Source organism: Fukomys damarensis, unplaced genomic scaffold (genome assembly GCF_012274545.1).
Source record: "Fukomys damarensis isolate Sample0158 unplaced genomic scaffold, DMR_v1.0_HiC HiC_scaffold_2, whole genome shotgun sequence".
NCBI lineage: Eukaryota > Metazoa > Chordata > Mammalia > Rodentia > Bathyergidae > Fukomys > Fukomys damarensis.
In genome coordinates, this window is record NW_022900914.1 from 38,783,971 (window position 1) to 38,810,474 (window position 26,504).

Consider the following 26,504-nt stretch of genomic DNA (forward strand, 5'->3'; position numbering starts at 1 on the left):
TAAAAAAAAAAAAAAAAAAAAAAAAAAAAAAAAGTGAAGTAATCTAGACACATAAAAGGATAGAAAAAATACTGCTGGGAAATAGGCATTATTGCCAGGTATGGTGTTGATGCCAGTAATCCCAGCACTGTGGGAGGCTGAATGAGGCAGGAGAATCTCAACTTCAAGCCCAGCCTGGTAAACTTACTGAGACCCAGTTTCAAAATAAAAATGGGCTGAGGATGTAGCTCAATAGTTCAATCCATAGTTTGCCTTGCAAGTGCAAGGACCCGAGTTCAATCCCTGGTACCAAAAAAAAAAAAAAAAAAAAAAAAAAAAAAAAAAAAAAAAAAAAAAAAAAAAAGGCAACAGCTTTAGTAAGATGCATAGACTTTAGAACAGCCAATCAGTATATCATCCAAATACTTCATATTGTTTTACCTCTCATTTTGAGATGTTAACTAGTGTTGAATTTGAGGGCATTGTTACTAAAAAGGTTTTGGAATATGTTTTATGCTGCTGGTCAACTGAGCTAGCTAGAAGTAAATATGAAACCTTATAGACCCTGTCATTAGCATTAGAACAGTTTCATACAAAGAACATGGAACTCAAAACAAAACAAAAAAACACAGTACTCAACCGGACACCTGAACTATATTTGCCAGCTAATATACACCTACTTTTGTGTACTCATTGTTTAAAAAGCAAGAAACAAAGCATTATTAAATTACTCTGAATGTGAAATGTATTTCTAGACTGAATTATATACTTATTACTCTGAATTTTAAAAGGGTTAAACAAAAACATTATACTTAAATTCCATTCACTCAAAAGTAATCTCTTGCCTCAATTTTTAAAGTACCTAACACTTTTTTTTTGGCAGTACCAGGGACCAAACTCAGGGCCTTGTGCATGTGAGGCAGGCGCAGTGCCACTGAGTTAAATCCCCAGCCCTCTAACACTTTTTAAACAGTACATCTTAATCTTTCATCAGATCTTCTGTTAATAGTGGTACTCATAACTACTGAACAAGTTAGCTTTTTACCATTTTATCCATTCCTTTAGGGCCAAGGCTTGTTCTAATAGCATCAGCAACAGCTGTAAGCAAGAGAAAAAAAAAATATCAAGACTCTTTAAAAAGCAAAGTATTTCTCCCTCAGATGATCATTTTGTCTTATTAGGGTATGCTATACTACAGTTTACCATTTCCACCAAAGAAACTCATGTTTAGAATAACCTATTGGAAACAGCAATTATCTTACACCTTTTAAATTTAGGATGCTACACATTTTTGTTAAAGTCACTATGGAGTATCTGTGCTCTGCCTATGGCAGAACCTATTTGAAGATTTAAGTATCTAAACAGTACAATCTACTTGGGAGCTCCGACTAGGGATTATTTCCTCTACTGCTTAAAATAGGACAAGTAGCAGCTAGCTGAGGTGGCACACACCCCATCCCAGCAGCTCAGGAGGCTGAGGCAGGAGGATCACCATGAGTTTGAGATCAGCCTGGAGCACCTATTGTGAGTTCAAGGTCAACCCAAAATACATGGTTAGACTTGGTCTCAAAATAAATAAATATATAAAGCAAATTAATTAATAAAAAAGGACTGGGAATGTAGCTTAGTATGAAGACCCTAGGTTTAAACCACCATAATACCCTTCCCCACAAAGGCATTAACAGAATGGAGTAGATTTCCTAATACACCATGTAAAATTCACTGATTTTTTTTTTCCCTCTTCTATAAGAGCATAATCTTGAGGGGTCGGAAATTTAGCTCAGTGATACTGCTCAAACCCAAGGTCCTGAGTTCGATCCACAGTACACCCCCAAAAGAGCATAATCCTCAAGGTGAAAGACTTTTGTTCAGTAACGTGAACATGCTACATGGATAGTTCATAGGAGAAATTAACATTAGCAATATCAACAGAACTAGCAAACCCCAGTGGTACAATTCCTGAAAACGCTACTAACACTTGACAAAACCAAAACTCTAAAATCGTGGCTGTCATTATTAATGTTATCTATGTTATTATCCATGAAAATGTTGCAATTTTGTTAATTCACTTTTTTGTTGTCATTTTTTTGACTATGTGAACTGAAACCTGCAGCAGTCCTCTTGCCTCAGTCTCCTGAGTGCTGGAATTACAGATGTGCACCACCACACCGGGCTTTAATTAACTTATAATAATTTTCTAACAAAAATTCGAATTGATGATTAGTACTTAATTCCCTTTTCTATCTCAAGTCCAGGACAAATTATTTTCTCCTTCCCGATACACCACTGCAACATGTTTTTTATATACATACATATATATATGGGGACACACAGATTGTGCCCTAATCATCCCCCCAACCTGGATGGAATCAAACTCTGGACCTTACCCTTGCCAGGCAGGCACAGTGGTGCTGAGCTAAAACCTTGGCCCTCTAATCATTTTCTATACTCTACCACTAGCACAACGTTTTTACCCTTACTGTGTGAAAAGTAACATAATCATTAAGATTTAACAAGAAATACTTTGTGCAATCTAAAAATTATATTATTTGAATCTCAAAACCTTGTGTAATCTAAAAATTGTATTATTTGAACCTCAAAGCTCTCATCTATTGTTCCTAATTATCCAATCCACATTCCATTTTCACTGATGATTCTGCAAAAAGGTCTCACTTCAAGAATGTTCTTAGTTTCATCAATGTGAAGATTCTGGAAAGATAACCACCATCTAAATAAATACAACGTTTTAGACTTCTTATATCTCTGGAAATGTCTTTAACAAGCACACAGTAGGCACAAAAATAGTGTTGGTTAAATTGTTCATGCTGAAAGTAGTATACTAGAGTGTGGTTTTCCTCATCAACCACACTTTTTTAAGTAACACTATAATAAATTTATTTCCAGTATTAAACGAAAAATGCACCTAGCAGCAGCTTTTTCAATTGCTTTGTAAGGTTCTGCCTGACTCAGGAAAACAAGTTTGGGGCCTTTCTGCTCTATGAGATCCCCTCAATGATCTATGTGGCTAGGTTCATAGACATTTAGGCAGCTTTTCTTTCCTAGATGCCTATCTCTTGTGTTGTTTCAATTCTTTGCATTGTTTTGTTGAAAATTAACCATAGTATATAGTCTCTTGATCATCCAGATGCCCCAGAATTTATCTTTCAGCATCCTTACTTCACAAATGTTCCTGAATCTACCCATCGGTTCATCTGACCTCTCCAATTCGGTAAACCCAAATCAGAAACTATTTTCTTTGACCACCCAGCACCTATTTTTTAGTATTATCACATTCCCAGTCACTTGGGCTGATGACTGCAAATACCCGCAAATACCTTTATGTATACAACAAATCTTTATGTAACTTTCTCATTTAACCCTCACAGCAACCCTATAATTTAGCTATTACCTCATCTACCTTTAGAATAATCTGTAGCTACTGGATATAAAGCCAAACACTTTTTTTTTTTTTTTTAAAGACACCACTTCAGTATCTGGCCCCAACTTACCTTTCCAATCTAGCCTCTCACTTCTTCATGCATCTTATCCTCCAACGCCAAAGAAATACTATACTAAATAAACACCAGGCAAGATCTCTATGCCTTTGTTCTCTTCCACATTTTCCAATTTTAACTCAACTTCTCTTATTCCTCAGTTATAAAAAGTAAAGACTAAGGGCCGGGGCTTTAGCTCAGCGGTTCGGTGGCCTCAAGGACCCGAGTTCAATCCCTGGTACCAAAAAATAAATAAATAAATGTATGTAAATATTTTTCTCAATTTTAAGGGTAACCTCAACTCAGAGATAAAAGATCACAAAGTTAACAGAATTAACCTGAAGTCTTTTATGATTTCTACCACGTGCTAGTGTTCTACAAAAACCTGTAGTCTATTTCTTGATTGTAGAGTCGACAGAAGAGTACTTCAGTTCCCCCTAATTATTCCCAAACAAGATGGGTAAATCCTGCCCCAATTTAGACGCAAAGATTACCAAATTAGTCCCAGTAACTGTGCCGCGGGAAGCTTAAAACACCGTTTTAGGAAAATGTAAAAGCTGAAAAGTACTATGCAACAGTATACCACTGGGTCCAGTAAGCACATAAACGACAGCGTGTAAGCGTCTAACCCCAGGGGACCGCTCCCATGCAGTCCTTGGCATGTTACACTTAACTGTTTTGGGCTCCCATGTGATGAACAACGCACAATCAAGAAAAACTACAAACGCCTAACACTCAGAATGGCACAGATATAATAGCCTCCATATCGAAGTCTGTAATCAATTGGCAACAGAAACTCAAAGAATCCCTTCACAAAGCTTTTGGGAGGAGGGCCCCTAGAACGAACAGGGAGTGGGCCATATCCGTAGCAAAACCAAGGTAAGTGCTGAGGCCGACCCTGCAACGCCGGGGTTCAGGCGCAGAGGAGTGCTATACCTTTGGCGGCCGAAATGTTGCTGAAGCGGATCTGGGCCGGCTTGTCACGGTCCTGATAGGCGCTTTTCCCGCGGCCGCCAGCAGTCCCAGCAGGGACCCCACTCCGGGGTGCCACGTTCTCCGGCATGGCAAATTTAACTAAATCTGCGCGGCCTCAGCAAGGACGGATGGACACGGATTCTCGTGGGTTGCGGATTAACGGTCGGTTACACTGCCGTCAAGAACCTTCCAGAAAGGAGCGCCGGTGCAAGAGGAAGCGGAGGCAGAGAAAGGGTCCTAGCTCGCGGCGCGGCGCTGGCGTGACGTAAAGGCTGCCCGCTGCGTGCCGGGAGAGGTGGCTCTTCACAGATGCCTATCCCGCAGGCTAGGGATGGGCAACGATGGGGCGCAGAGACGATGAGGGATTAAATTTTTTTTATTGTATATATTTATGATACGTTATAATTACATTCATCTTGTGGAATTGGTACATAAAAATATCTCTTTAGGCGGATTTTGGGGACACCTATATCTACACACTCTCCACCCCACGGCTACAAGGCCCCCTAGCTTTGCAGACGGAATTTGTGGGGGAAACCTAGGGGCTTGGGTTTGCTTCAGGGTTGGTGTGGCTCAGCCTGCTATTGCCCATTGCGGGGTTCTGAATTGTCAGTCTTGGTTTTTTTTTTAAAAAAAGGCGGGGGTGCTTTCTTTAGTTTTAAGTATTAAGATTGGTTGTTTCAGTTGGGCGTGGAGGTACACACCTGTGGTCCCAGCACGCTAGGCGGCAGATTGTAGCAGCAAATTGGAGCCCAGCCGAAGAGATTTAGCGCGGCCGCCTCAAAATAAGAAAGCAAGTAACCTCACTCCGTGCAAAGGCCCTATATTCAATCTCCAGTACCCCCTCCCAAAGTTTCAAATGGGAACTGGGTAGTAGGTAGTGGTTTAAAAACACCCTGGTTAAATGCCAGAAGATTTTAAATTTTGTAGTTGTGACTACCTGCCAATTCAGGACTGCTTGTATCGTTATTACAACTCATTAATCTCCTACATAACATACTCTTCAGGGACTAAATATCATCAATAACAATTTGGCTCAGTTATCTGGTGAGCAAAGTAGTCAATCTTAACTTGCAATTGCAAGGCAGGCACGGTGCCACTGACCTAAAGACCTGGCCCCATAAATCTTTACTTTTTTTTGAACTTGCACTCTGACCTTTTTATTCAGAAAGCAGAAAATAAAACCTGCATGTGAAAGGTGCCCTCCCTTTATCCTAAGAGTTTAACACCAGAGACAAAGGGGTTGAGAGAAAGCTGTGAGTCTTCCTACTGAATTCCTGGTTAACTGCCCTATCCTAGCCTCCTTTGTCCTGTTACATTTTCACAATTTACTACTCTGTCCAATTTAGCATATAATTGTCTGGCTCCAACTGTTTCTTTGGATATTCATTTTCTCATGTAGGCTTCTATGTTGTGTAAAGCTTAAATACAGTACATTTTGTTATAAACAGCTTGAGTGAAACTACTCCCTCAGAGATAGGCCTTTGTGAGGAAAGTAGAAGTTTATTCCAGGGAACAGAGACTAAAATCAGGGATAGATTTTACATCTAGCCGGGAAAAGCCGAGTTCATTACAGCTGTGTGTAGATGGGCTAACGGGAGAGAGAATTTCATCTGTGATGATGGCCTAACATCAAGAGAGATGTTAGCAGCTAGCTGGGAAGGGAATTAGAAATACAGGTATTGAAAAAGGGGTTATGATCATAAGAAATGTGACAGAAGGCTGGGGATTTAGCTCAGTGGTTCTGGCACCAGCATCGCAGGCGCAAGGACCGGAGTTCGAGCCCTCATACCAAAAAAAAAAGAAATATGACAGAATCCAAGGACAGTTAGCACAGGTGTGTAGACAATCACTGGAGTTACTGCAGTGGAGTTGTTTTCTGTTTATTGAGAAATAGCCTGTTTGCCAAGAGTGGCTTGTTTGCTTGGCCTGCTTGCTTGTTGAAGATCTTACTTAGGCCAGGCGTGACACATTGGAGTGTAAGACCTAAAGTCTCACTTCCACTCCACGGAGCGTGAACAGCCAAAAAGGCCTCCACGATACTGGGCCCTAACACCCAGCGAGGCTCCGGGAGCTCGACGGAGAAACGAGAAACCCAGGAAGGAACACACCAGGCTAGATGGTAAATAGACCTTTATTAGTCTGGCCAGACGGCACTCCAGAGCCAGGTGGCTCAGTGAGGCCACTGCTCAGGGGCTGAGGTGCTTTTTATAAGGTTTTTCTAAACAAAGAGTTGGAGAATTCACAGAACAAGACTGCAAACACATTGCTTATCTTATGCAGGAAATGTTCTAGGGTCACCTTTTGTCAAACCATTTGCCCCTGGGCGGGCTGTTAAGCAAGGTAGCAATTAGCATATGAAGAAGCACAGTCTGGCCTATTAGCATGGAGTCACTTTAGCTTATTCAAGTCTTACAGGAGTGCTTTTCTTTTGTCAATCTTTGTTACAGAGCTCCAGCCAATAAATAAGGGAAAGATTCTCCCTTCTCTGCTCTAACGGAAAGCCAAGTATTAAAAATTAGCATTTGATGTAAAACTCCCTCTATATGATCTAGGCCCTGACTTTTTTTTCAGATTTATTACCCTAAGCTACTGAGTCCACCCCTGCTACACTACTCACAGATATCTCGATACACCATTCTGTTTCATTGCTCCTTATAGAGGGACGTGCTATTTCACCTGAAGCATATTCAGCTATTCACCATGAAGCTTCTCCTGGATCTGCCCATTAAGTTCATTTCTTCTTTTCTCACTGAATAGCTACTTCTAAGTACTAAGTACTAACTCTTGGTTCATTGTAATTTAGCCGTTTTGTTTATATACTATTTTCTTTTATCAGAACAGGATTTTATGTCACTCATCTGTCTGTCCCTTAGAGATTAGTAGAAAGGCTGGTGCAAACCTCTGTGTTGAATGGCTGATTGGGTGGAGAGTGAGTGGTACTAAAGACAGAATTGAAAGATAGTTAAGACGGGGCAAGGAGAGTGTATTGCAGAACTGTGGGGCCCTTGTACCGGCACACTATTTAAGTTCACGTTTTATATCAGTATTTAAAAAACACCTATTGCCTGTGTGGGACTAGTTGCTTAATGGAATTTGGAATGGAAACCTCTTTGGTTTCCACAAAGAAACCTGTTTACAAGGAGGGCTGGGCTGCTAATTAGGTGTTTTAAGATTCCTTTTGAGTCAAAGCTACAGGGTCTTTTCTTATTTAGAATTGTCTTTGGCAATTTTCTTAATAGCTCTGTGCCCAAGTGTATTATCTACAAAGGGTTGTGTTTTAAAATTTAATAAAAGAACAAAGAACAAAAGAAAAAGTTGAGACATTTTGAAAGGCATTCTAAAAATGCAGCTAGTAAGGTAGCAAACTTTAACATAAACTTTGGCAATAGCAGCCCCTGGTGGCACAGCAATGAATTGCTTTTATGGCCAATCTGATATTTTGGTTTTATGTTTTGTTTGTCTTGGTGCCAGGGATAGAACTCAGGTCTTTGTGCTTGCAAAGCAGGTGGCAGAACCACTGAGCTAAACCCACAGCTAACCTGATATTTTGGGACTTTCTATAGGCCAGTGAGGCAGTAACATGTCCAGTGATGTGACAAAATATGCCATACCAAAAATAGCACTTTGGCATAATTATTGTGAGCCGAAAGCAGGTGCTGGAAGGGCACTTAGCTCCCCTTTTTTCTTCCTTAAAGCAGAAAACCCAGATAGGAAAGATATCTTCCCTATGCTGGGCATGGTGGTATACACCTGTAATACCAGTGCTTGGCAGGCTGAGGCAGGAGGATCACTGGGAGTTCGAGGTCAGCCTACATTACATGGTGAATTTAAAGCCAGCCTGAAGTACATAGTGAGACCCTGTCTCAAAACAAACCGACTGAAGGAGGTCCTCCCTATATCAGAAGGAAAGATTCTTGTCAAGGATGAGAAGCTGAGACACAAAAGATTCTGTGCAAACTTTTTTTTTGAGACAGGCAGGGTCTCACTATGTAGCTTAGACTACCCTGGAACTCCCTGTGTAGCCCAGGCTGGTCTCCAACTCACAGCGATCCTCCTGCCTCAGCCTCCTGAGTGCTGGGATTACAGGTGTGCACCACTGCCTCTGGCTCCAGACTTTGTTAAAATACTTTCTTGGGCCAGGAATTTAGCTCAATGGTTCCACTGCCTGCCTGGAAAGTGCAAGGTCCTCTACTTTTTAAAACTTTTCCCCCTGTAATTTCAATTCTGCATGTACTAGGCTTCTAGAAATAAGTAAGTTAAACAACTTGATGGCAGAAACTCCACGGGGCTTGTTTTCCAAAGAAAAGTATTGTTTAGAGGAATAAACTAAACTTCCTAGGAATTATTGGAAGAATAATTTGAAACACGACCTGTGAATGAGAATGGAGTGCCCAGGTCACCTTCTTTATAAGGTAACAAATACACAGAAGTTAAAAGAGGAAAAAAAAAAAAAGGAAAAGAAAGTGCAGGGGTCTGAGTTTGATCCCCGATACCCAAAAAAGAAAAAAGATTTCTTGGCTGGCGTGGTGACTGATGCCTGTAATCCCAGCACTCAGGAGGCTGAGGTAGAAGGACTGAAGAATTGCAGTGAGTTTGAGGGCAGCCGGAGTGAGTTCAAGCCCAGCCTGAATTAGTAGTGAGACCCTATCTCAAAAAAATTTTTTTCTTAATTTTCCCCAAATAATTTACTTTTCCACAATTGCTTCTTTTTAATAAAAACATTTCTTTATGAGGGTTTCCATATCATGTAACACGTTAAGCACGTACACTTTTTACCTGTTAATTGTTTTATATCACTTTTATTCTCAGACCTGATTGAAAAACCTTAAAAGGGTAGAAGTAAAACTTTGCCTGTCTTACTTATATATTTGAATAAAAGTTAAATAATAGTGATATATAACACGTCATCCTGCTTCTAAAAAAAAGTCATCTCAGCCTGAGGGTTTAGCTCAGCGGTAGAGCATTTGCTTAGCATGGTAAAGCCCCAGGGTTCAATCTCTAGCACCAAAAAGAAAAGTAATTTTTTGTGAAGTTGAAGAACTGGGAGTACTCAGAAGGAGTTCTTAAAACCCATAGAAAACTGAGGTTTACAAAAAGAAAGACTTTAGAGTAGTAAATTAACCCATAGAAATTGCAGGCTACATTTGACCTGTACTTGCATTTTGGGGATAAAGTATTTGAGGTTGAGGGTTTTATCAGGTTCTGAAAGCATCTGATGATATCAAAAAGTTTAAGGACCATTATCTAAGGCTTATGGCCTTCCTCTATAATGTAGGACACATATGTTCTTTAACATTTTTCATTAAAAGAATTTTTATTTTAGGGGATATGGCTATAGCTCTGTGGATTGCCCAATATTTGGCCTTTTGAGTCTGGCTTCTTTCATTTAGCGTGTTCTTTAGGTTCAGCTATGTTGTAGTATGTATTAATACTTTATTCCTTTTTATTTATTACTGAATAATACATTCAGTTTTTGTAATTATGTGGGTAGGGAGTTGTCTTACTTTTCTTGTTGCTGAGACAAAATACCCAATAGCTAAAGTTAAACAAGAAAAGGTTTTTTGGCTGACAGTTTGTAGAGGTTTCAGTCCATAATTGGCTGGTTCCAAGGCAGGGTGGCATGGCAGAGGGGCATGGTAGAGCATGCAAGAGGCAGCAGAAGACAAACAGAAGCAACAGAAGTAACAGTAGCAGGTGATGGCCACAGCCCTGTTTCCCTTATGCTTCATCCAGGCCTCAGGGTGGGCACCTTTAATCCTAGCATCCCACATGAATCCCAGCATCACTTCCTTGATCCTAGCATCACTAGATCCAGCCACCTCTGAAAAGCCCCACTATGACTGTTAGGGAATTGATCATGTTAAAGTATGCTGTGACGCCGCCTCACAGGCTGCATTCTCCTGGTACATCTTGGCTCCTAAAATGACCTCATGCCCTTATCTCTGGTTCCCCCCCCCCAAGGCCACAGTGGTCCAGGAAAGTTGAAACCTGTGTCTGCAGGACTGGGCCCATAAAAGCAATCTGTCCTGTGATAGGTTAAAAGTAACTCACTCCTCATAAATAAGCAATAGCCCACTCCAAAACTGATAAAAGGACCTTCCTTTCTTTGTTCTTCTCTCTCTTTCTGCTTCTTCCTCCTCTCTCTCTCTCTCTGCCTTCCTGCCTCCTGCTCGCCTCCCTACAATAAAGATCTCCTGCCAGGCCTCTCGGTGCGTGAGTGGCCTAATTGGGAAGGGGCACCCGAAAGGGCACGCGAACCCCCTTTCAATGACCATATGAAGCTTTGGGAGGGACACTTATGTATGAACCATAACAGAAGTTATATCGACCGAGCATTTCACTTTTTTTTTTTTCATTAAGCTTATTGGTACTTTTTAGGTATACAGTAAGTTACATTCATCATTGGGATCTTGTACCTTTACATGATGTATCTTGCTTCTTATTTTTTCCCCATACCCCTGCCCTCCCTTCATCCCCTCTACCCTCCCCTATTTACAAATATTTTGTTTCCATTTTTTCCTTTTCTCATATTTTTTTTCTTTTCCCTTCTTTCCTTTCCCCTACTCTTCCTACTCCCCCTACACCTTTAGCTCTTTTTTTCCTATTGCACATTATCAATTATACAATTTTTTTTGGTACTGGGGATTGAACTCAGGCCTTTGCACTTGCAAGGCAGGCAGCAGAACCACTGAGCCAAATCCCTGGCCCCTCAATTATACAATTTGAACCTTATTTACTCCATATAATTTATTGGCAGTTATCATTTTTTTCTCTCTCATTGAGTTTATTTGTACATTTTAGGTATACAGTACAGTTACGTTCATTATTGGGCTCTTGTACCTTTACATGACAGGTCTTGGTTCTCATTTTTTCCCCCTGTCCCTGCCCTCCCTTCAGCCCTTCCTTCCCTCCCCATTTACAAACACTTTATTTCCATTTTTTCATATTTTTTCACTTATTACCTTTCTCCTACCCTTCTCACTTTCCCTACACCTTTAGCCCTTTTCTTCCTATTTCACATTGTCAGTTATACCATTAGGATCTTATGTACTATTATAATTTTTCACACCAGAGAAACTATTCGGTATTTACACATGTGACTTATGTATTTCACTTAGGAGTATATCCTCAATATGTATCCATTTTCCTATGAATTAATCTAATTTCTCATTCTTTATGGGTGAGTAGTATTCCATTTTATAGAAAAACTACATCTTTATTTAGTCTTCAACGGATGGGTAAATGGGCTGTTTCCAAGTTTTAGCTATTACAAACTGTGCCGCTATAAACATGGGTGCGCATATATCACTGTGATGTGATTCTTTTAATTCTTTTGGAAAGATACCCAGCAGAAGGATGGCTGGGTCAAATGGAACCTCTATTCCCAGCTCTTTGAGGTCTCTCCATATTGATTTCCATAGTGGTTGCACCAGTCTGCACTCCCACCACCAATGGAGAAGGGTTCCTTTCTCCCCACAGCCCCGCCAACATTTGTTATTGGTTGATGGCAGGTATCATTTAAAAATGAATTTTTACAAAGATCCCTGTGTCTTTGTATGCGGAATGCTAAGTAGAAAGTTATCCTAATTGTCCTTCAGAGAAGAACAGTATAAGACTGCAGTAGCAGTGGAAAACCCTTTTTTTTTTTTTTTGAGACAGGGTCTTGCTATGCAGTTCAGGCTGTCCTTGAACTCCCTATGTAACCTAGGCTGGCCTTGAACTCACAGTGATCCCCTTACCTCAGCTTCCAAAGTGCTGGAATCACAGGTCTGCACCACTATGCCCTTTGATCATGCATTTCAGGGTAACAAGATATTAACAAAATATTTGTTATAGAAAGGAACTTTGCACTCTGGAATCTGAGGCAGAAGGATTAAAAAAAAGGAACATTGGATCAAAAGAACCACTGGTCAAGCTGTAAAAATAAGGCGTGTGTGTGTGTGTGTGTGTGTGTGTGTGTGTGTAAGAGGCAACCAAGTTGGACATGGTTGTAATCCCAGTACTCAGAAGGCTGAGGCAGGAGAATTGCTGTGAGTTCGAGGCCTGAACTATACAGTGAGTTCAAGCCCAGTCTGAACTACATAGACTCTATCTCAAAAAAACAGAGGGAAAAATAAAAGGCAATCAAGCCAGATGTGGTGGTAACAGTTTTAGCTACTCTGGACTCTGGGGCAGGAAGATTGCAAATTCCAGGTCAGCCTGGGCAATTTAGTGGGACCCTATTTCAAAATTAGAGCTGGGAGTGTAGCTCAGTAAGCTTGGTGGTAGAATACTTGCCTTGCCCACAGGAGGCCTGTCCGGAGCCGCCGCAGAGCACTGTCCAGCAGTGTCTCAAACCTGAAAGAGCAGCGGGGTGGAGATGGGGCAGAGAGAAAGGAAGGACGCCAAGACAAGAGTCTGATCAAGGCGACGTTTATTGCAGGCAAGCATCAGCCTTTTAAAGGAAAAAAAACCCCACAAACTATTATGGGCTAGGATTACCATAGTAACCTCAACACCTGTTCCACAGAAATGAGAGTTCACACAGGAAAGAGAAAACAGGCTCAACAAAAACAACCACCATGGGTAGTAGTAACCCAGACAACCACACGTCTGAAGGTCAGAGACAAGAAGCTGCAACTCTCAGGAATTCCACAAAGGAAATACACCACCTCTAAAGTGGAGGAACTTAACAAAATGGAGTTACTAAAATTAACAACACTTGCAACTAATAATCATGTTTCCCACAGAGGCCTTGATTTCAATCCCTAGCTCTACAGCTCAACAGTAGAGCTCCTCTGTTTTCAGTCCGGGAGAAGAGGGTGAGGGAAGGGGGACAACGAAGGAGGAAATAAGCAAACATTTATGTTATCAGAAGCGGCTGAAATATTCTTAGACAAAGTGTCAGGAGTATGCAAAGATTAGATCTGAGTGGTGGATCCTATTCAGTTAATTGTTGGCAAATTCTGACATAAGAGACAACCACCTGAAAGTTAAAACGGGCACTGTTACAGGATCTCCATAAAATGATACTTCCTTTGAGTAAGCTTTGGAGTGATGAAGGAAATCAGCCGGAGAAAAATTATCGTAATTGGAACTAATGGGGTATACCAGTAATGACCTTCTAACAGCAAAGCTGGGCAACGCCGACACCGACCTCTGGAATTCCTCTCCCGCGCTCCTCGCTCGTCTGTCCAGGCTATTTAGGCTCCTCTCGGCCGCCGTGGTTCGGCCACGATCAGCTGTTGAGGGGCGGGGCCTTCGCAGAACATGGCTGGTGAGCCTGAGGGGAGCAAGTCCCTGAGCGGGCTGCTGAGCGGCCTGGCCCAAGACGCTTTCCACGGGCACCCAGGCATAACAGAGGAGCTGTTGCGGAGCCAGCTTTATCCAGAGGTATCGCCCGAGGAGTTCCGCCCGTTTCTGGCAAAAATGAGGGGGATTCTCAAGGTACTGCTTTTCCCTACTTCTGCTTCCGCGGCCGAGCCCGCCCCGCCCCTTCTTTCCAGCTCAGCCTCTCCCCCTCCACTCCCATGCGGAAGCTTTTCTGCTCAGATCGCTATCCCCTGGCCTCCACGTTTCCCTCCTTCAGATCCGAGGAACTCCCTCCGTTGTCTCTTTTTCCTAAGGACGGTGTGCTTCTGCTGCAGATCCACCATCTCCAGGGTTGTCCAACCCTTCAACCCCCCCCCAACAAGACATCTTTTCTGTCTGTTGTTGTGCAGTTAATAATTTCGAATTTCCTCTGCAGTTGTGTGTGCTGTGCATAGAGCAGTAGGTGGTCCACCAGATTTTCTGGGTGGTGGAAGTTGAGAGCATTAAAATGAACTAGTGTTTGCTGGGATAAGTGGTGGATTAGAGTGAACACCTGTTAAGCAGTGGTCTGTAGAGTCGAGAGACCCAGTTTAACAGCTGGAAGTCAAGGCATAGATCAGGCCGTTCAGTGAAAAAATATGAGAGACAAACAATTGAAATGAATTTTAGTGTTTTACTTAACCCAGTGTATTCAAAGTGTTGTCACTTCACATTTAATTCTACAAAGTATTAAGCTTTGGAAGTTTATTTCACTACATCTTTGAAATAGGGTTTGTAATTTGCACTTAAGTCATTTAAAAGTTAGCTATATTTTTAAAAAAGTAGCTGTATTTCAAGATGTTGTGTAGTCAGATGTAGCTAATGACCATGGTATTGGGTAACTGGTTTAAAGGGATTAATCATAGAAATACAGTAGTGCCAAACTACTCTAGAGAAAAATTTTAAAATAGTTATTTTTGTTGGCTTTCTGTGTGTTTGGAGATATACATGACATTTTATATGTCATTTCATTTGTTTCTTGCAAAAACATGGTGGCCATCCACTTTAAAGATTAGGAAAAGGTTTCCATAAAAACCCCTAAAATCACATTTAGATTAAAATCATTGTTGAAATTGCATCTGCATTTGCTGTTTGTTTCAAAACTGCTTATGTTTTCATTTTTTTATTTTTATTTTTTGTGGTACTGGGGATCAAACTCGGGTCCTTGTGCTTGCCAGGCAGGTGCAGTGCCACTTAGCTACATCCCCGGCCCTATTCAATATTTTTTTGAGATAGTCTCACTATGTAGTTCAGGCTGGTTTTCAACTCACTGTGTAGCCCAGACTGGCCTTAAACTAGAGGGCATCCTCCTGATTCACCCTCCTGAGTGCTGGGATTATATTTGTGCACCACCATGTCTGGTTAAAGCTGCTTTTTTTGGTTTTGTTTTTTGAGACCTGTTCTCACTGTGTAGTTCAGGATGACCTTGGACTCACTGTATAGCCCAGGTAGACCTCCAACTCCTGGTGATCCTCCTGCCTCAGCTTCCCAAATGCTGGGATTACTAGCATATGCCACCATGCCCAGCTTGCTGCTTATATATTTTATTTATTTACTCATTCATTCATTCATTCATTCCAGTACTGGGGATTGAACTCAGGACCTTGCACTTGTAAGGCAGGCGGTGGCACCACTGAGTTAAATCCCCGGCCCTCACTGCTTATAATTTTTTCGTTTTTTGTTTGTTTGTTTTTTTGTTTTTTTTAGGCAGGGTCTCACTATGTAGTTGAGACTGCCCTGGAACTCACTATGTAGCCCAGGCTGGTCTCCTCGCAGCGATCCTCCTGCCTCAGCCTCCCAAGTGCTGGGATTATAGGCGTGCGCCACCATGTCTGGCACATTTGTTTGTTTTTTTGAGACAGGGTCTCACTATGTGGTTGAGACTGACCTGGAACTCACTATATGTAGCCCAGGCTGGTCGAACTCACAGGGATCCTCTTGCCTCAGCCTCCCGAGTGCTGGGATTACAGGCGTGTGCCACCATGCCCAGCTCACTGCTTATATTTTAATTGTACTATTATTATTATTTTTTGAGACAGGGTCTCACTTTGTAGAACTATGTAGCTCAGGTTGGCCTCAAACTCACTGTGATCCTCCTTCCTCAGCCTCCCAAGTGATGGGATTACAGGCATGTGCCACCATGTCTGGCTACTGCTTATATTTTTAAAAGGAAAGGTTTGTTTGTTTGCTTATTTTGTTTTGTTTTGTTTTTGTGGTACTGGGGGTTGAACTCGGGACCTTCTGTTTGCAAGGCAGGTGCCACTGAGCTAAATCCCCAGCCCTTAAAAGGCAGTTTTGTAATACTCTTATTGGTGTTGGGAATTTGAACCCAGGGCTTTGCACATGTGTGTGCTGTACCAATGAGCTACACCCTCAGCCTTTGCTTGTTTTTTTTAAACTGCTTTTATTTAAAGGATTTGAATGAAAGAAACAAAAACAGCAAAGCAACTACTTTGCAGAAAGTAAATGGAAACGTAAGTAGTCAGATATGATTATAGACAGTCTAAATAATTTTAGTTGATATCATAAATCACTATAGAATGTTTAATTGAATCACTATCAAATCTTATTCTTAAGTAACCAGAAAAGGTTTAGAAAATTTGACAACATACTGGGTTTTTTTGAGGTGTTTGGTAGGCCGATGGGGATGAGGATGAGGAACAGCAGGTCGAGAAGAACAGCATGTAGACAGTGTCTTAGGATCGCTAAATATTAGGGACTGCTACTTCTCTCTAGATAGATCATATTTTGATCTTTTTCGTTTTTGGGGGGGACCGGAGATTGAGCTTGGTCCTTGTGCTTGCAAAGCAGGTGGCAGAACCACTGAGCTAAATCCCCATTCCTTTTGATCTTTGTCTTATTCTGAGATACCCAAAGAAGAGAATGCCTAAAAATTTTCTCCTTTGTTAAGTACATTACTGAGTAATACTCAGGATACTTAAGCTTTCTGAGTGATTCTGGGTTGCAAAGCTGGCATGGGTCTCTTGGTAAGCTACTTTTGCCTATACTTAGTAGCATAGGCTTTGCACAGCTATTTGTTTTTTGGGACCAAGGAAGAAAGCCTTTGCTTGTTTGACTTAGGGCTAAAACTGTACGGTTGAGGATGACATCTGATTTTAATCTTTATTTACCTTAAAATGTAACACCAAGAGTTAAATGTTTTTAGTTTGCAAACAAAGGAAACATGATTTTTAGTTCGTTTGTTTTTCCACAGACAGATCCTAAAGATATTGTTTATATTGTATACACACATGCTGTTCTGCTTAGTCCAGGCTGGCTTCTTAATTCATGATCCTCTGCCTCAGCTTTCAGAGTGCTGAGCCTATGGGTATATAGCACTATACCTGGCTAACATTATTTTTAAATAAAAAAGCTTTGAGCGTGTGGTGGCACACGCCTGTAATCCCAGCACTTGGGAGGCTGAGGCAGGAGGATCGCTGCAAGGAGACCAGCCTGGGCTACATAGTTCCAGGGCAGTCTCAACTACAGAGTGAGACCCTGTTTCAAAAAACCAAAAAAAAGAAAGGTTTGAGCAGAGATAGAATGTCCATATTCAATAAAAGGAAACATGCACAAATAAGTATGATACAAGAATGCTATAGTATTTGAAGCTTGGAATGGTGGCTTAGGCCTGTAATTCCAGCACTTGGGAGGCTGAAGCAGGAGGATTGTGGCAAGTTTGAGACCAGCCTATACTGCAAAGTGGGACCATGTGTCAAAAAAAAGCTATATAGTATTTGTAAAAAGAATTGTGAATAAGCATCTGTGGGACAGAAGAGATACTAATTATTTCTGACAGTATCCTTGGAGACATCTTTTTTGCTGTTTGTGAAAAAATGAATGTTTTAGACTGAGATTAGGGACAGCCATGTAGGGGACTTTAGGATAAGAAAATAGTAGAAGTGTGAAAGAAAATGTAAAGCATATTTAGGAAACGGTAAATAGTCCATTTGACCATAATGTGGGGATACTCAAGAGATACTTGTGGAAGAGGCAGGAAAAAGTGAACCCACCTGTATTTCCACAGAGTATGAGTATTTAGGGTTTTTTTTTGTTTTTTGTTTTTTGGTTTTTGGTTTTTGAGATAGGGTCTCACTATGTAGTTGAGACTGACCTGGAACTCACTATGTAACCCAGTCTGGTTTGATCTCACAGCAATCCTCCTGCCTCAGCCTCCGGAGTGCTGGGATTATAGGAGTGCACCGCCACACCCAGCTGAGTATGAGTATTTAGTAGACTGCAGCAGAGTTCATATCTCTGAATCATCTATGGAAAATCATGGTCTGTAAAGAAATAAGAAAATAAGAAATGAATAGGGATAACAGGGGTAAGAGGGTAATCACCAGAAGGGAATACAGCACGCTTGTTAATAGCCATTTTTTTTTTTTTTTGTACCAGGGATTGGCGGACCTTGCACTTGCAAGGCAGGAGGCAGCACCACAGAGCTAAATCCCTGCCCCACCCTTTTTTTGTGGTGCCCAGGGTTGAACCCAGGGCCTTATATTCTAGGCAAATGCTCTACTTTAAGCCAAACTCCAGCCTTCTTAATAGCCTCCTTGTTGTCCACTGCCTGGTAATATGTTTCATAGGTTGCATTTGAGGTTCAGCTGTTCCCAGAGCTGCAGCCTTTCTTTTATTTCATGTTGTACCCCGGTATTATGCACTGATTTCCTGGTATTTGTATTGACCCCTGCTTTCTACTCAGGATGAAGCTCTTCTACCAGACCTGGCTGGGACTTTCACTAGCTTCACCTGTTAACTACAAAAGGGCAAACATTTTATCTGCGTGTACCTATGAGAAGCAGGCCATTCACCTGTAGTTTTTATTTCTGGTAGTATTTTGGGAGCAGTGAAATCAGGAGTTAGGTGTAGTGTCTTAGGGCGGTGACACCTCTGTAAGTACAGTACTCTGATTGCTATACACTGTCATTTTAATCTTTTTTTTTTTTTGCTCACATTTATAATTTCAACTTCATGTAGGTATGAGTTTTCATATTCATTATTTGCTATTGCTTTTAAACTTGCGGATATATTTCTGAATTCTAGTTTATTAAAATTCTAGAGAAATTTCTTAAAATGAGGATAGATTGCCTTTTGTTCATTTTTATTCTTTATTTACTACTGCCATCTGTTGAGTTTATATTTCCTTGCTGGAATTTCCTACTATAAAAATTTTTAATAAAAGTTTTATTGAGTTTTATCTTCTATTAATCAGTGTACTCTTTTTCTCAATTCTGTCTTGGTTATATAAGTTTATCCATTTCATTCTTCCATTATAATTTGAATTTTAAATGTTTACATACTAATTTAGAAATATAGAAATACATGCAAGTTTATAGATTAGTGATGCAGAGCCACACCCTGTGTTGTGGTTGTGATTGGATGTCCTCTAATTATTTTCCATAGAGTACCTGATTGAATCATGATTGGGTTAGGCTGGAGGGCACTAGGCTTAAGGGTGTGAGTGCTACCTACCCTAAGTAGTCTGAATAAGTGAAAAGGGGGCAGAAAGACAATGTTGAGGAGGGCTCTTGAACCTTTGCTACCTTGTGCACTCCACGTTGTTTCTCCTCTGTGAGGCCTGTTTTCCATCCCTGTGGTGGAGCCAGCCAACTATGGACTGAAACCTTTAAGTTCTGTAAGCCAAAAAACCCCATTTCCTTTCAACTTTGGATGTCAGGTATTTTGTATCAGCAAGAGAAAAGTAACTATGCACACCCTGGCTGGCCTGCCTCCCTGCTGCACTTGTCCTGGAACAGTGAGGGGCTGTATAGTCCTTCAGGTGCCCCCTGTTGGTCTCTTCAGGGAGTGCGGAGAGGCCCGGTCACCACCACCGCAGTGCTCGTGGAGTGGGTGTGGGTGATCAACTATTTCATGTTTATACCTTCACATCAGACTTAGAATAAAATACAGTCTTTTTAGCGTAAGTCCACAAGTTCCTACATGATCTCACCCTTACCTATTTCTATGATCTCATTTTGTGATTTCTAGAATGCTTTATTTATACAGGTTAAGTGCTGTCTGAATCTCTTCACATTGTGGCTGCCTTCTCTATGCCTGTGATGCTCTGCCTTCAGAATCCATGGTTTCATTTATTCTCTACTTGATAATTTCTTATGAGTACTTCCTGATCTAGTAAAGAATCTTATTCTCTCCCACCTCATTCCATGCTATACTTTGCTTTGTAATTACTTCCACCTGAACATAAATGTTAACCTATTTGTTGACTCTTATTTGGGATGTAAACATTAAGAGAACAACACCTTATTGTGTTTTTATTTATTCCTAATATCTAATATCCTGGGATATGGTAGGCATTTAGTAAAAATTTGTAGAGCCTCAGACATACTAGACATTGTTCTACCACTGAGTTAAATCCTCATGGCACCTGTTGTTTGTTTGTTTTTTGACGCAGGGTTTTGCTATGTAGCCCAGGCTGGCTTTAAACTCACTATGTAACCTAGACTGGCCTTGAACTCATGGCAGTCCTCCTGCCTCAGCCTCCCAAGTGCTGGGATTACGGGAATGAGCCACCTCACCTGGCAGCATCTGGTTTTTTTTTTTGGTACAGGGTTGAACTCAGGACCTTGTGCTTGGGAGGCAGGCACCAGAGGCACCACTGAGCTAACTCCCTGTCCCAGCATCTGTTTTTGTTTTTGCAGTACTGGGGATTGAATTTAGGACCTTGTGCTTGAGAGACAGATGTGGCGCCACTGAGCTAAATCCCCGGCCACAGCATCTGTTTTTATAAATAAAATTTTATTATAATATTGCCATATCTCCATTCATTTACATATTGCCTGTAGCAGCACTAGCCATTATGGTAAGAGTTGAATGTGACAGATTATGTGGAATTTTTAAATATTTACCATCTGAAAGCTTGCTTACAGGAAGTTTGCTGACCTTTGCCCAAAACATGGTTGTTAAAGTCATGTTTCATATTTGGAAACAGTGTATGTAAATAATGTTTAAAAATTGATTGCTTGATAGATGTCTAAAAACTGAAGCCAGATGTGCTGGCCTGCGCCTGTAATTCCAGCACTCCAGAGACTGAGGCAGTGAGTTCAAGGCTAGCCTGAACTACCCAGTGAGACTCTTTCTCAAAAAACAAAAAAACAAATAAAAAATAGCTGCCACCTGCCTCTCAAGTGAAAGGTTCTGAGTTCGATCCCCAGTACCAAAAAAAACCCCAAAACAAAAACAAAACAAACAGACTGGAAATAGGAACTATTTAACTCTCCCATCTTGACAAATTTCACTAATTTGTTCTTAAGACTCATGAGCTCTGTGCTTTTAAAGAAATGACCATTAGGCAGGCATAGTGATTCTAGCATTCTGGAAGGCCGACGCAAGAGAAGACTGAAAGTTCCAGCCTAGCCTGCACAATTTAGTGATTTAATGAGACCCTGTCTCAAAATAAAAAATAAAAAAGGGCTGGGAATATAGGGTAGTATAAAGGCTCTGGGTTCAATCCCTGTCCCCCAACAACAGATCATTAATGTTTCTGTAGTAGTGTGTATTCTTAGACAAATACACAACATATATTTGAAATTTTGTTCATAGTCAAAGGATGTAAAATTTGTATATTAATGTAATATAAAATGTAACATTTTGACCTGTTAATCAAGTGAAAACTATCAACGTATGAAAGTTAGTTTAAACTTTATAGAAAACAGCTCATCAGTAACATGGTAAGTGAAGTGAGTTAACCAGAAACCCCTGGGCCAGGGATTTAGCTCAGTGGTTCCGCCGCCTGCCTCTCAAGCACAAGGACCCAAATTTGATCCCTGGTACCAAAAAAGTAAAAAAAGGTAACCCCCAATAGCTGTACCTAAACTTTACCCCTTTTCCTCCCCAGATTGCTTGTTTAAAGTGGTAAGCTAACCAGCACATAGCTTACCTTGTGGTTAAGAACAAAGGACAGGCATGTTATAATGCTGCCCTAACCATAAAGATAGGAATTTCCTGATGGATCCCCAAAATTGAATTTTAATCTGACTTGCAATCTGCTTCTGTACCCCTATGCTTGCTCAAAGTTGAGATCATGACATTCTGTTGTGTGGTTTTTCCCTTTAAAAATTGGGCTTCCCTGCTTGGTTGGGAGCAAGGGAGATGGGCGTATGAGCTTGTCCTTTGGTCCCTGGCTAATTAAAGGACTTTTTAATTTGGACATTTTTCTGGCATGATCTTTTCTCTGAATGGCTATAACATTAAGAATTGTAATATTAGGCTGGGCATGGTGGCACACACCTGTAATCTCAGTGCTTGGGAGTCTGAGGGAGGGGGATCGCCATGAGATTGAGGCCAACCTGAACTATAAAATGAGACCCCATCTCAACTCCCCCCAAAAGAATTGTAATATTAGAAGACTATAAAAATATTTGAACATTCTCCTATTAAGACCGTTAAATTTTAGCTCAGTGGTTCTGCTGCCTGCCTTGCAAGTGTAAGATCCTGAATTCGATCCCCAGTACCCCCCAAAAAAAAACCCATTAAATTTTATAATCAAAGATTAGATGGACTATAAAAGAGAACTATGCCCACACAACTTTTTTTTCCCTACCTTGCAGTATCTGAAGGATGTTGGATTTAATTTTGTTTTGTTTTGTTACATGGCCTCTCTTTGTGGCTCAAGTAGGTCCTTTGTTCTTGGGCTCAGATCTTAGCTTCCCAAATTGCTGGGACTACATGTTTGTGCCCCTATGCCTAGCTTATTAAACACACACACACACACACACACACACACACACACATGCACTCATGCACTTTAGCCTCTTGTGTTACTTTCCCTTACTAATTTCTATTATAAACATTATTTAGCTACATTCAAAATGTAGACATTTGAGATGTGAAAATAGATAATACTACCTGCTGACATAGCCAATGTTGATATTTTTGTGCATTCATTTCACAAATGTTTACCAGGCATCTTAACTGTATGCATGCACTGTGCTTGGGATACAGCAGTACACATCATAACTGTAGTTTCCATGCTTGTGGATCATGAAGTTTTCTGGAGAATATGGGCATTAATACAATAGTTATTAGTATAAATAGGGTGATTCCTTTCCTACTCTCTAACATGGAAAAAGAAAAGAGAAAAAGATCTATGTATTTTTGGACTGAAAGGAAAATATAGAAACAGTGTAACATGAGTTTTCCTTATTGTCTACTCTTGGTCCCAAGAGTTTTTTGAGAATATGACTGACTGAAATCATAACTAGATAAGGACTTGACTGCTTTAAGACTTCATTTTTTTGGTGGGGGTTCAGACAGAGTCTTTTTTTTTTTGGTACCAGGGATTGAACTCAGGTCCTTGCACTTGCAAGGCAGGCCACCGAACCACTGAGCTAAATCCCTGGCCCAGACAGAGTCTTGCTATACAGTTCAGGCTGACCTCGAACTTGTGGCAATCATATTGCCTCAGCCTCCTGAGTGCTGGGATTGTAGGCATGCACTACCATGCCCAGCCCACATACAATTTCAAAGCATCACCTGAACAGGCCGAGATATTCACTGAGTGAATATCTTACTGGGCTCATCTTACTTTATGTACCTCTTGTCACATGCTGGAGCATGGTTTTTAAAAAAAATTTTTTTAATTTTTAAATTAATTATTTTTGGTACCAGGGATTGAATTCAGGACCTCACACTTTCGAGGCAGGTGTGATGCTACTGAGCTAAATCCTTGGCCCTTAGAGCTTGTTCTTAAGTAGCTCCTTGAGAAAGGATGTATAAGAGGTAATTTTTCTTTTTGACTATTAAAAAATGTCTTTGTTTTAGTCTCATATTTAATGATTCAGCTGAAAATATATTTCTAGGCTGTGAAATAATTGGCTCAGTTTTCAGGGGTTTGTTTCATTGACTGTGACCTTTTTATCTCTCTGGAAATGTTTAGGATTTTCTCATTACCTTTTGTTTCATTATCATTGGGGTGTGACTTGCTTTCATTATTCGGGCCACTGTGTGTACTTTCAGTGTGGAGTCTTACGACCTTTTATTCTAGGAAAAATGGTATATTCAGTATACTTGGGTTGCACCTTCAAGGATTTAACCAGTGGATAGAAAATAGGAAGAAAAGAATATTGTACCTGTATCAAACATATGTAGACCTTTTTGGGGTTGTTATTTCCTAAACAATATAGTGTGACAACTATTCATATATGTCATGATTTATATCTAGATGTCCCCCTAAAGCCTCATGTAGTAATAGGCAGGACCTTCGGAAGGCAGTTGGATTTTGGGGGCATTGTAGCTGACTTGTAGGAGGTTGGGCCTAGTTGGAATAGGCGGGTCCCTGTGGGCATGACCTGAAAGGGCATAGCCCCCTTCCAGCTTCTGCCTTGACTGACTCTGCTTTCCTGCTGCCATGCCATGAATAGCTTCTCCTCTGTCATGTCCCTCAGCCAAGCTGTCCTGCCTTGGAGCCAGTGGACTATGGACTGAAGCTTCTGTGAACTATGAGCCAAAATAAAACTCCCCTCCTTTAAATTGTGCATGTTGGATATTGTGTCTTAGCTGTGAGAAAGTGACTAAGACAATAAGAACATCTACATTGTGTTAGGTATTATAAGTGATCTGGAGATGGATTAGAGTTTGTAGGTTATATGTAAATACTATGCCATTTGTGTAAGGGACTTGAACATTAACGGATTTGGTATTTTGGGGGGGGGGTCCTAGAATTAATTCCCCTTCGATGTCCAAGGACAACTGTGTTACTACTTTGTTTTGGTTTTTCGGTTTTTTGAGACAGGGTCTCACTATGTAGTTGAGACTGACTTGGAACTCACTTGTAGCCCAGGCTGGTCTGGAACTCACAGCGATCCTCCTGCCTCAGCCTCCCCAGTGCTGAGATTACAGGAGTGTGCCACCACCCCCAGCTCTGTTACTACTTTGATTTTTTTCTTACCTCTCTTTTTTCTGCTCTCTTTCTAGCAGTCAGACTTTTCAGATGTTGGACTTTGTAGACTGAATCTACTGATTTTTTCCATTTTTTCTTTGTTTTTTCTTCCACTTTGTAGATATTCTCAACTTTGCCTTCTAAATTTTTATCTAAATTTATTTGATTATATTTTTAATTTTTTTTGTTTTTTGAGACAGGGTCTCACTATGTAGTTGAGACTGACCTGGAACTCACTATGTAGCCTAGGCTGGTCTCGAACTCACAGCAATCCTCCTGCCTCAGCCTCCTGAGTGCTGGGAATACAGGTGTCCGCCCCCACACCCGGCTTGTAGCCCAGCCTAGCCTTAAATTTATGGCAATCTTCCTGTGTCAGCCTCTCAAGTGCTGGGATCACAGGCATGTACCACCACACTCAGCTATCATGTTTTTAATTTCTGAGAATTCCCTTTCATATAGGCAATATGCTATATTTAGCTAACAGTCTGTTTTTAAACATAAGGGGGAGTATACTGCACATAATTTTGTGTGCCTTGTTATTTATTGATTGACTGATTGAGACAGCGTCTTGATATATGGTTTGGCTCACCTTGAACTCACTATGTAGCCCAGGCTGGCCTTGAACTTGAGGCGATCATCCTGCCTTCTCTTCCCAAGTGCCAGAATTACAGGTGTTTATTTTCCAAGTGCTGATATTATTGTTAGATAAGAGGAAGGGAAGGAATGGGAAGGATGAGGAAAGGGGGAAGAGTGTGATCAAAATGCATATACACATGTATGAAAATACCACTTTTGTAAAGTTAATAAAATATATTTTTAAAAATTTTAAACTTTTTTGAGTGGGTTGCCGGGGATTGGACCTAGGGCTTTCACATTGAGTTACATCTTTAGCCCTTTGTTTTATTTTTTATTTTGAGTTAGGGCCTTGCTGAGTTGCCTAGGCTAGGTTTGAACTTGTGATCCTTCTACCTCAGCCTCCTGGAATGCAAGGATCACAGGCATGTGCTACCATGCTCTGCTTATTTTATCCATCTTCACTCTGACTTTTTTTTTTGAGATAGAGTCTAGCTGTATAGTTCGGGCCGGCCTTGAACTCCCTGGGTAGCCCAGGCTGGTCTCAGACTCTAGGTGATCCTCCTGCCTTAGCTCCCAATTGCTGGGATTAGAGGTGTGCATCACCACACCTGACAACTCTTACTTTTAGTATGTTGTTTTTCAACATCAGAATTTTGTTCACTTGTACCTAATACTGGGGAATTGTACCTAGTGCAGTCTTTTGGTGGACATTATATTGCTAGGATTTTTTGGCTATGATGTAAACAAAACATGTTAAATGCTGTGGAAGAATACGCCACTTAATTTTTAAAATATTCTGATAGTTTTATATATTGTAATGTATATTATTTCAAAATATGATCTTTGTTTTTGAATACCTTAAGCATTTTATGGAAAGTGTTTACAGTAAATGCAGAAATTTAGGCTGGGGGTGGTTGGCCCATGCCTGTATTCTAGTACTTAAGAGGCTGGGGCAGGAAAATTTTGGTGAATTCAGGGCCAACCTCGGCTACATAATGAGTTCAAGGCCAGCCTGAACTACACAGTGAAACCTTGTCTAAAAAAAACCAGAAAAACAAAACAAAAAAACAAACAAAAGAAAACAAAAAAAAAAGCAGAAGCTTAAAGAACTCATTTTGGTGTCTTTAGAAAATGACTCAATTGAGGCCAGGGATTTGGCTCAGTGGTTCTGCTGCCCGCCTCGCAAGCACAAGGACCCTAGTTTGATCCCAGGACAAAAAAAAAAAAAAAAAGAAAGTCAATTGCCG

At 40.8% G+C, this 26,504-nt stretch overlaps 2 protein-coding genes across 2 annotated transcripts in view; one reads left to right on the forward strand and one right to left on the reverse strand.

Annotated features, from left to right (window-relative positions):
• Cct4 (chaperonin containing TCP1 subunit 4) overlaps positions 1-4,702 on the reverse strand; it is an 18,968-nt gene extending 14,266 nt beyond the window's left edge. The window contains exons 1-2 of the mRNA XM_010609772.3: positions 4,410-4,702; positions 1,025-1,077 (exon numbers count right to left, since the gene is read on the reverse strand). Coding sequence (XP_010608074.1) covers positions 1,025-1,077; positions 4,410-4,536 — 180 coding nt within the window. The 5' untranslated portion in view covers positions 4,537-4,702. The remainder of the gene's footprint in view (positions 1-1,024; positions 1,078-4,409) is intronic.
• An 8,971-nt stretch (positions 4,703-13,673) lies between these two features.
• The window catches only part of Commd1 (copper metabolism domain containing 1), a 131,656-nt gene continuing 118,825 nt past the window's right edge, over positions 13,674-26,504 (forward strand). Inside the window, exon 1 of the mRNA XM_010609768.3 lies at positions 13,674-13,877. Coding sequence (XP_010608070.1) covers positions 13,701-13,877 — 177 coding nt within the window. The 5' untranslated portion in view covers positions 13,674-13,700. The remainder of the gene's footprint in view (positions 13,878-26,504) is intronic.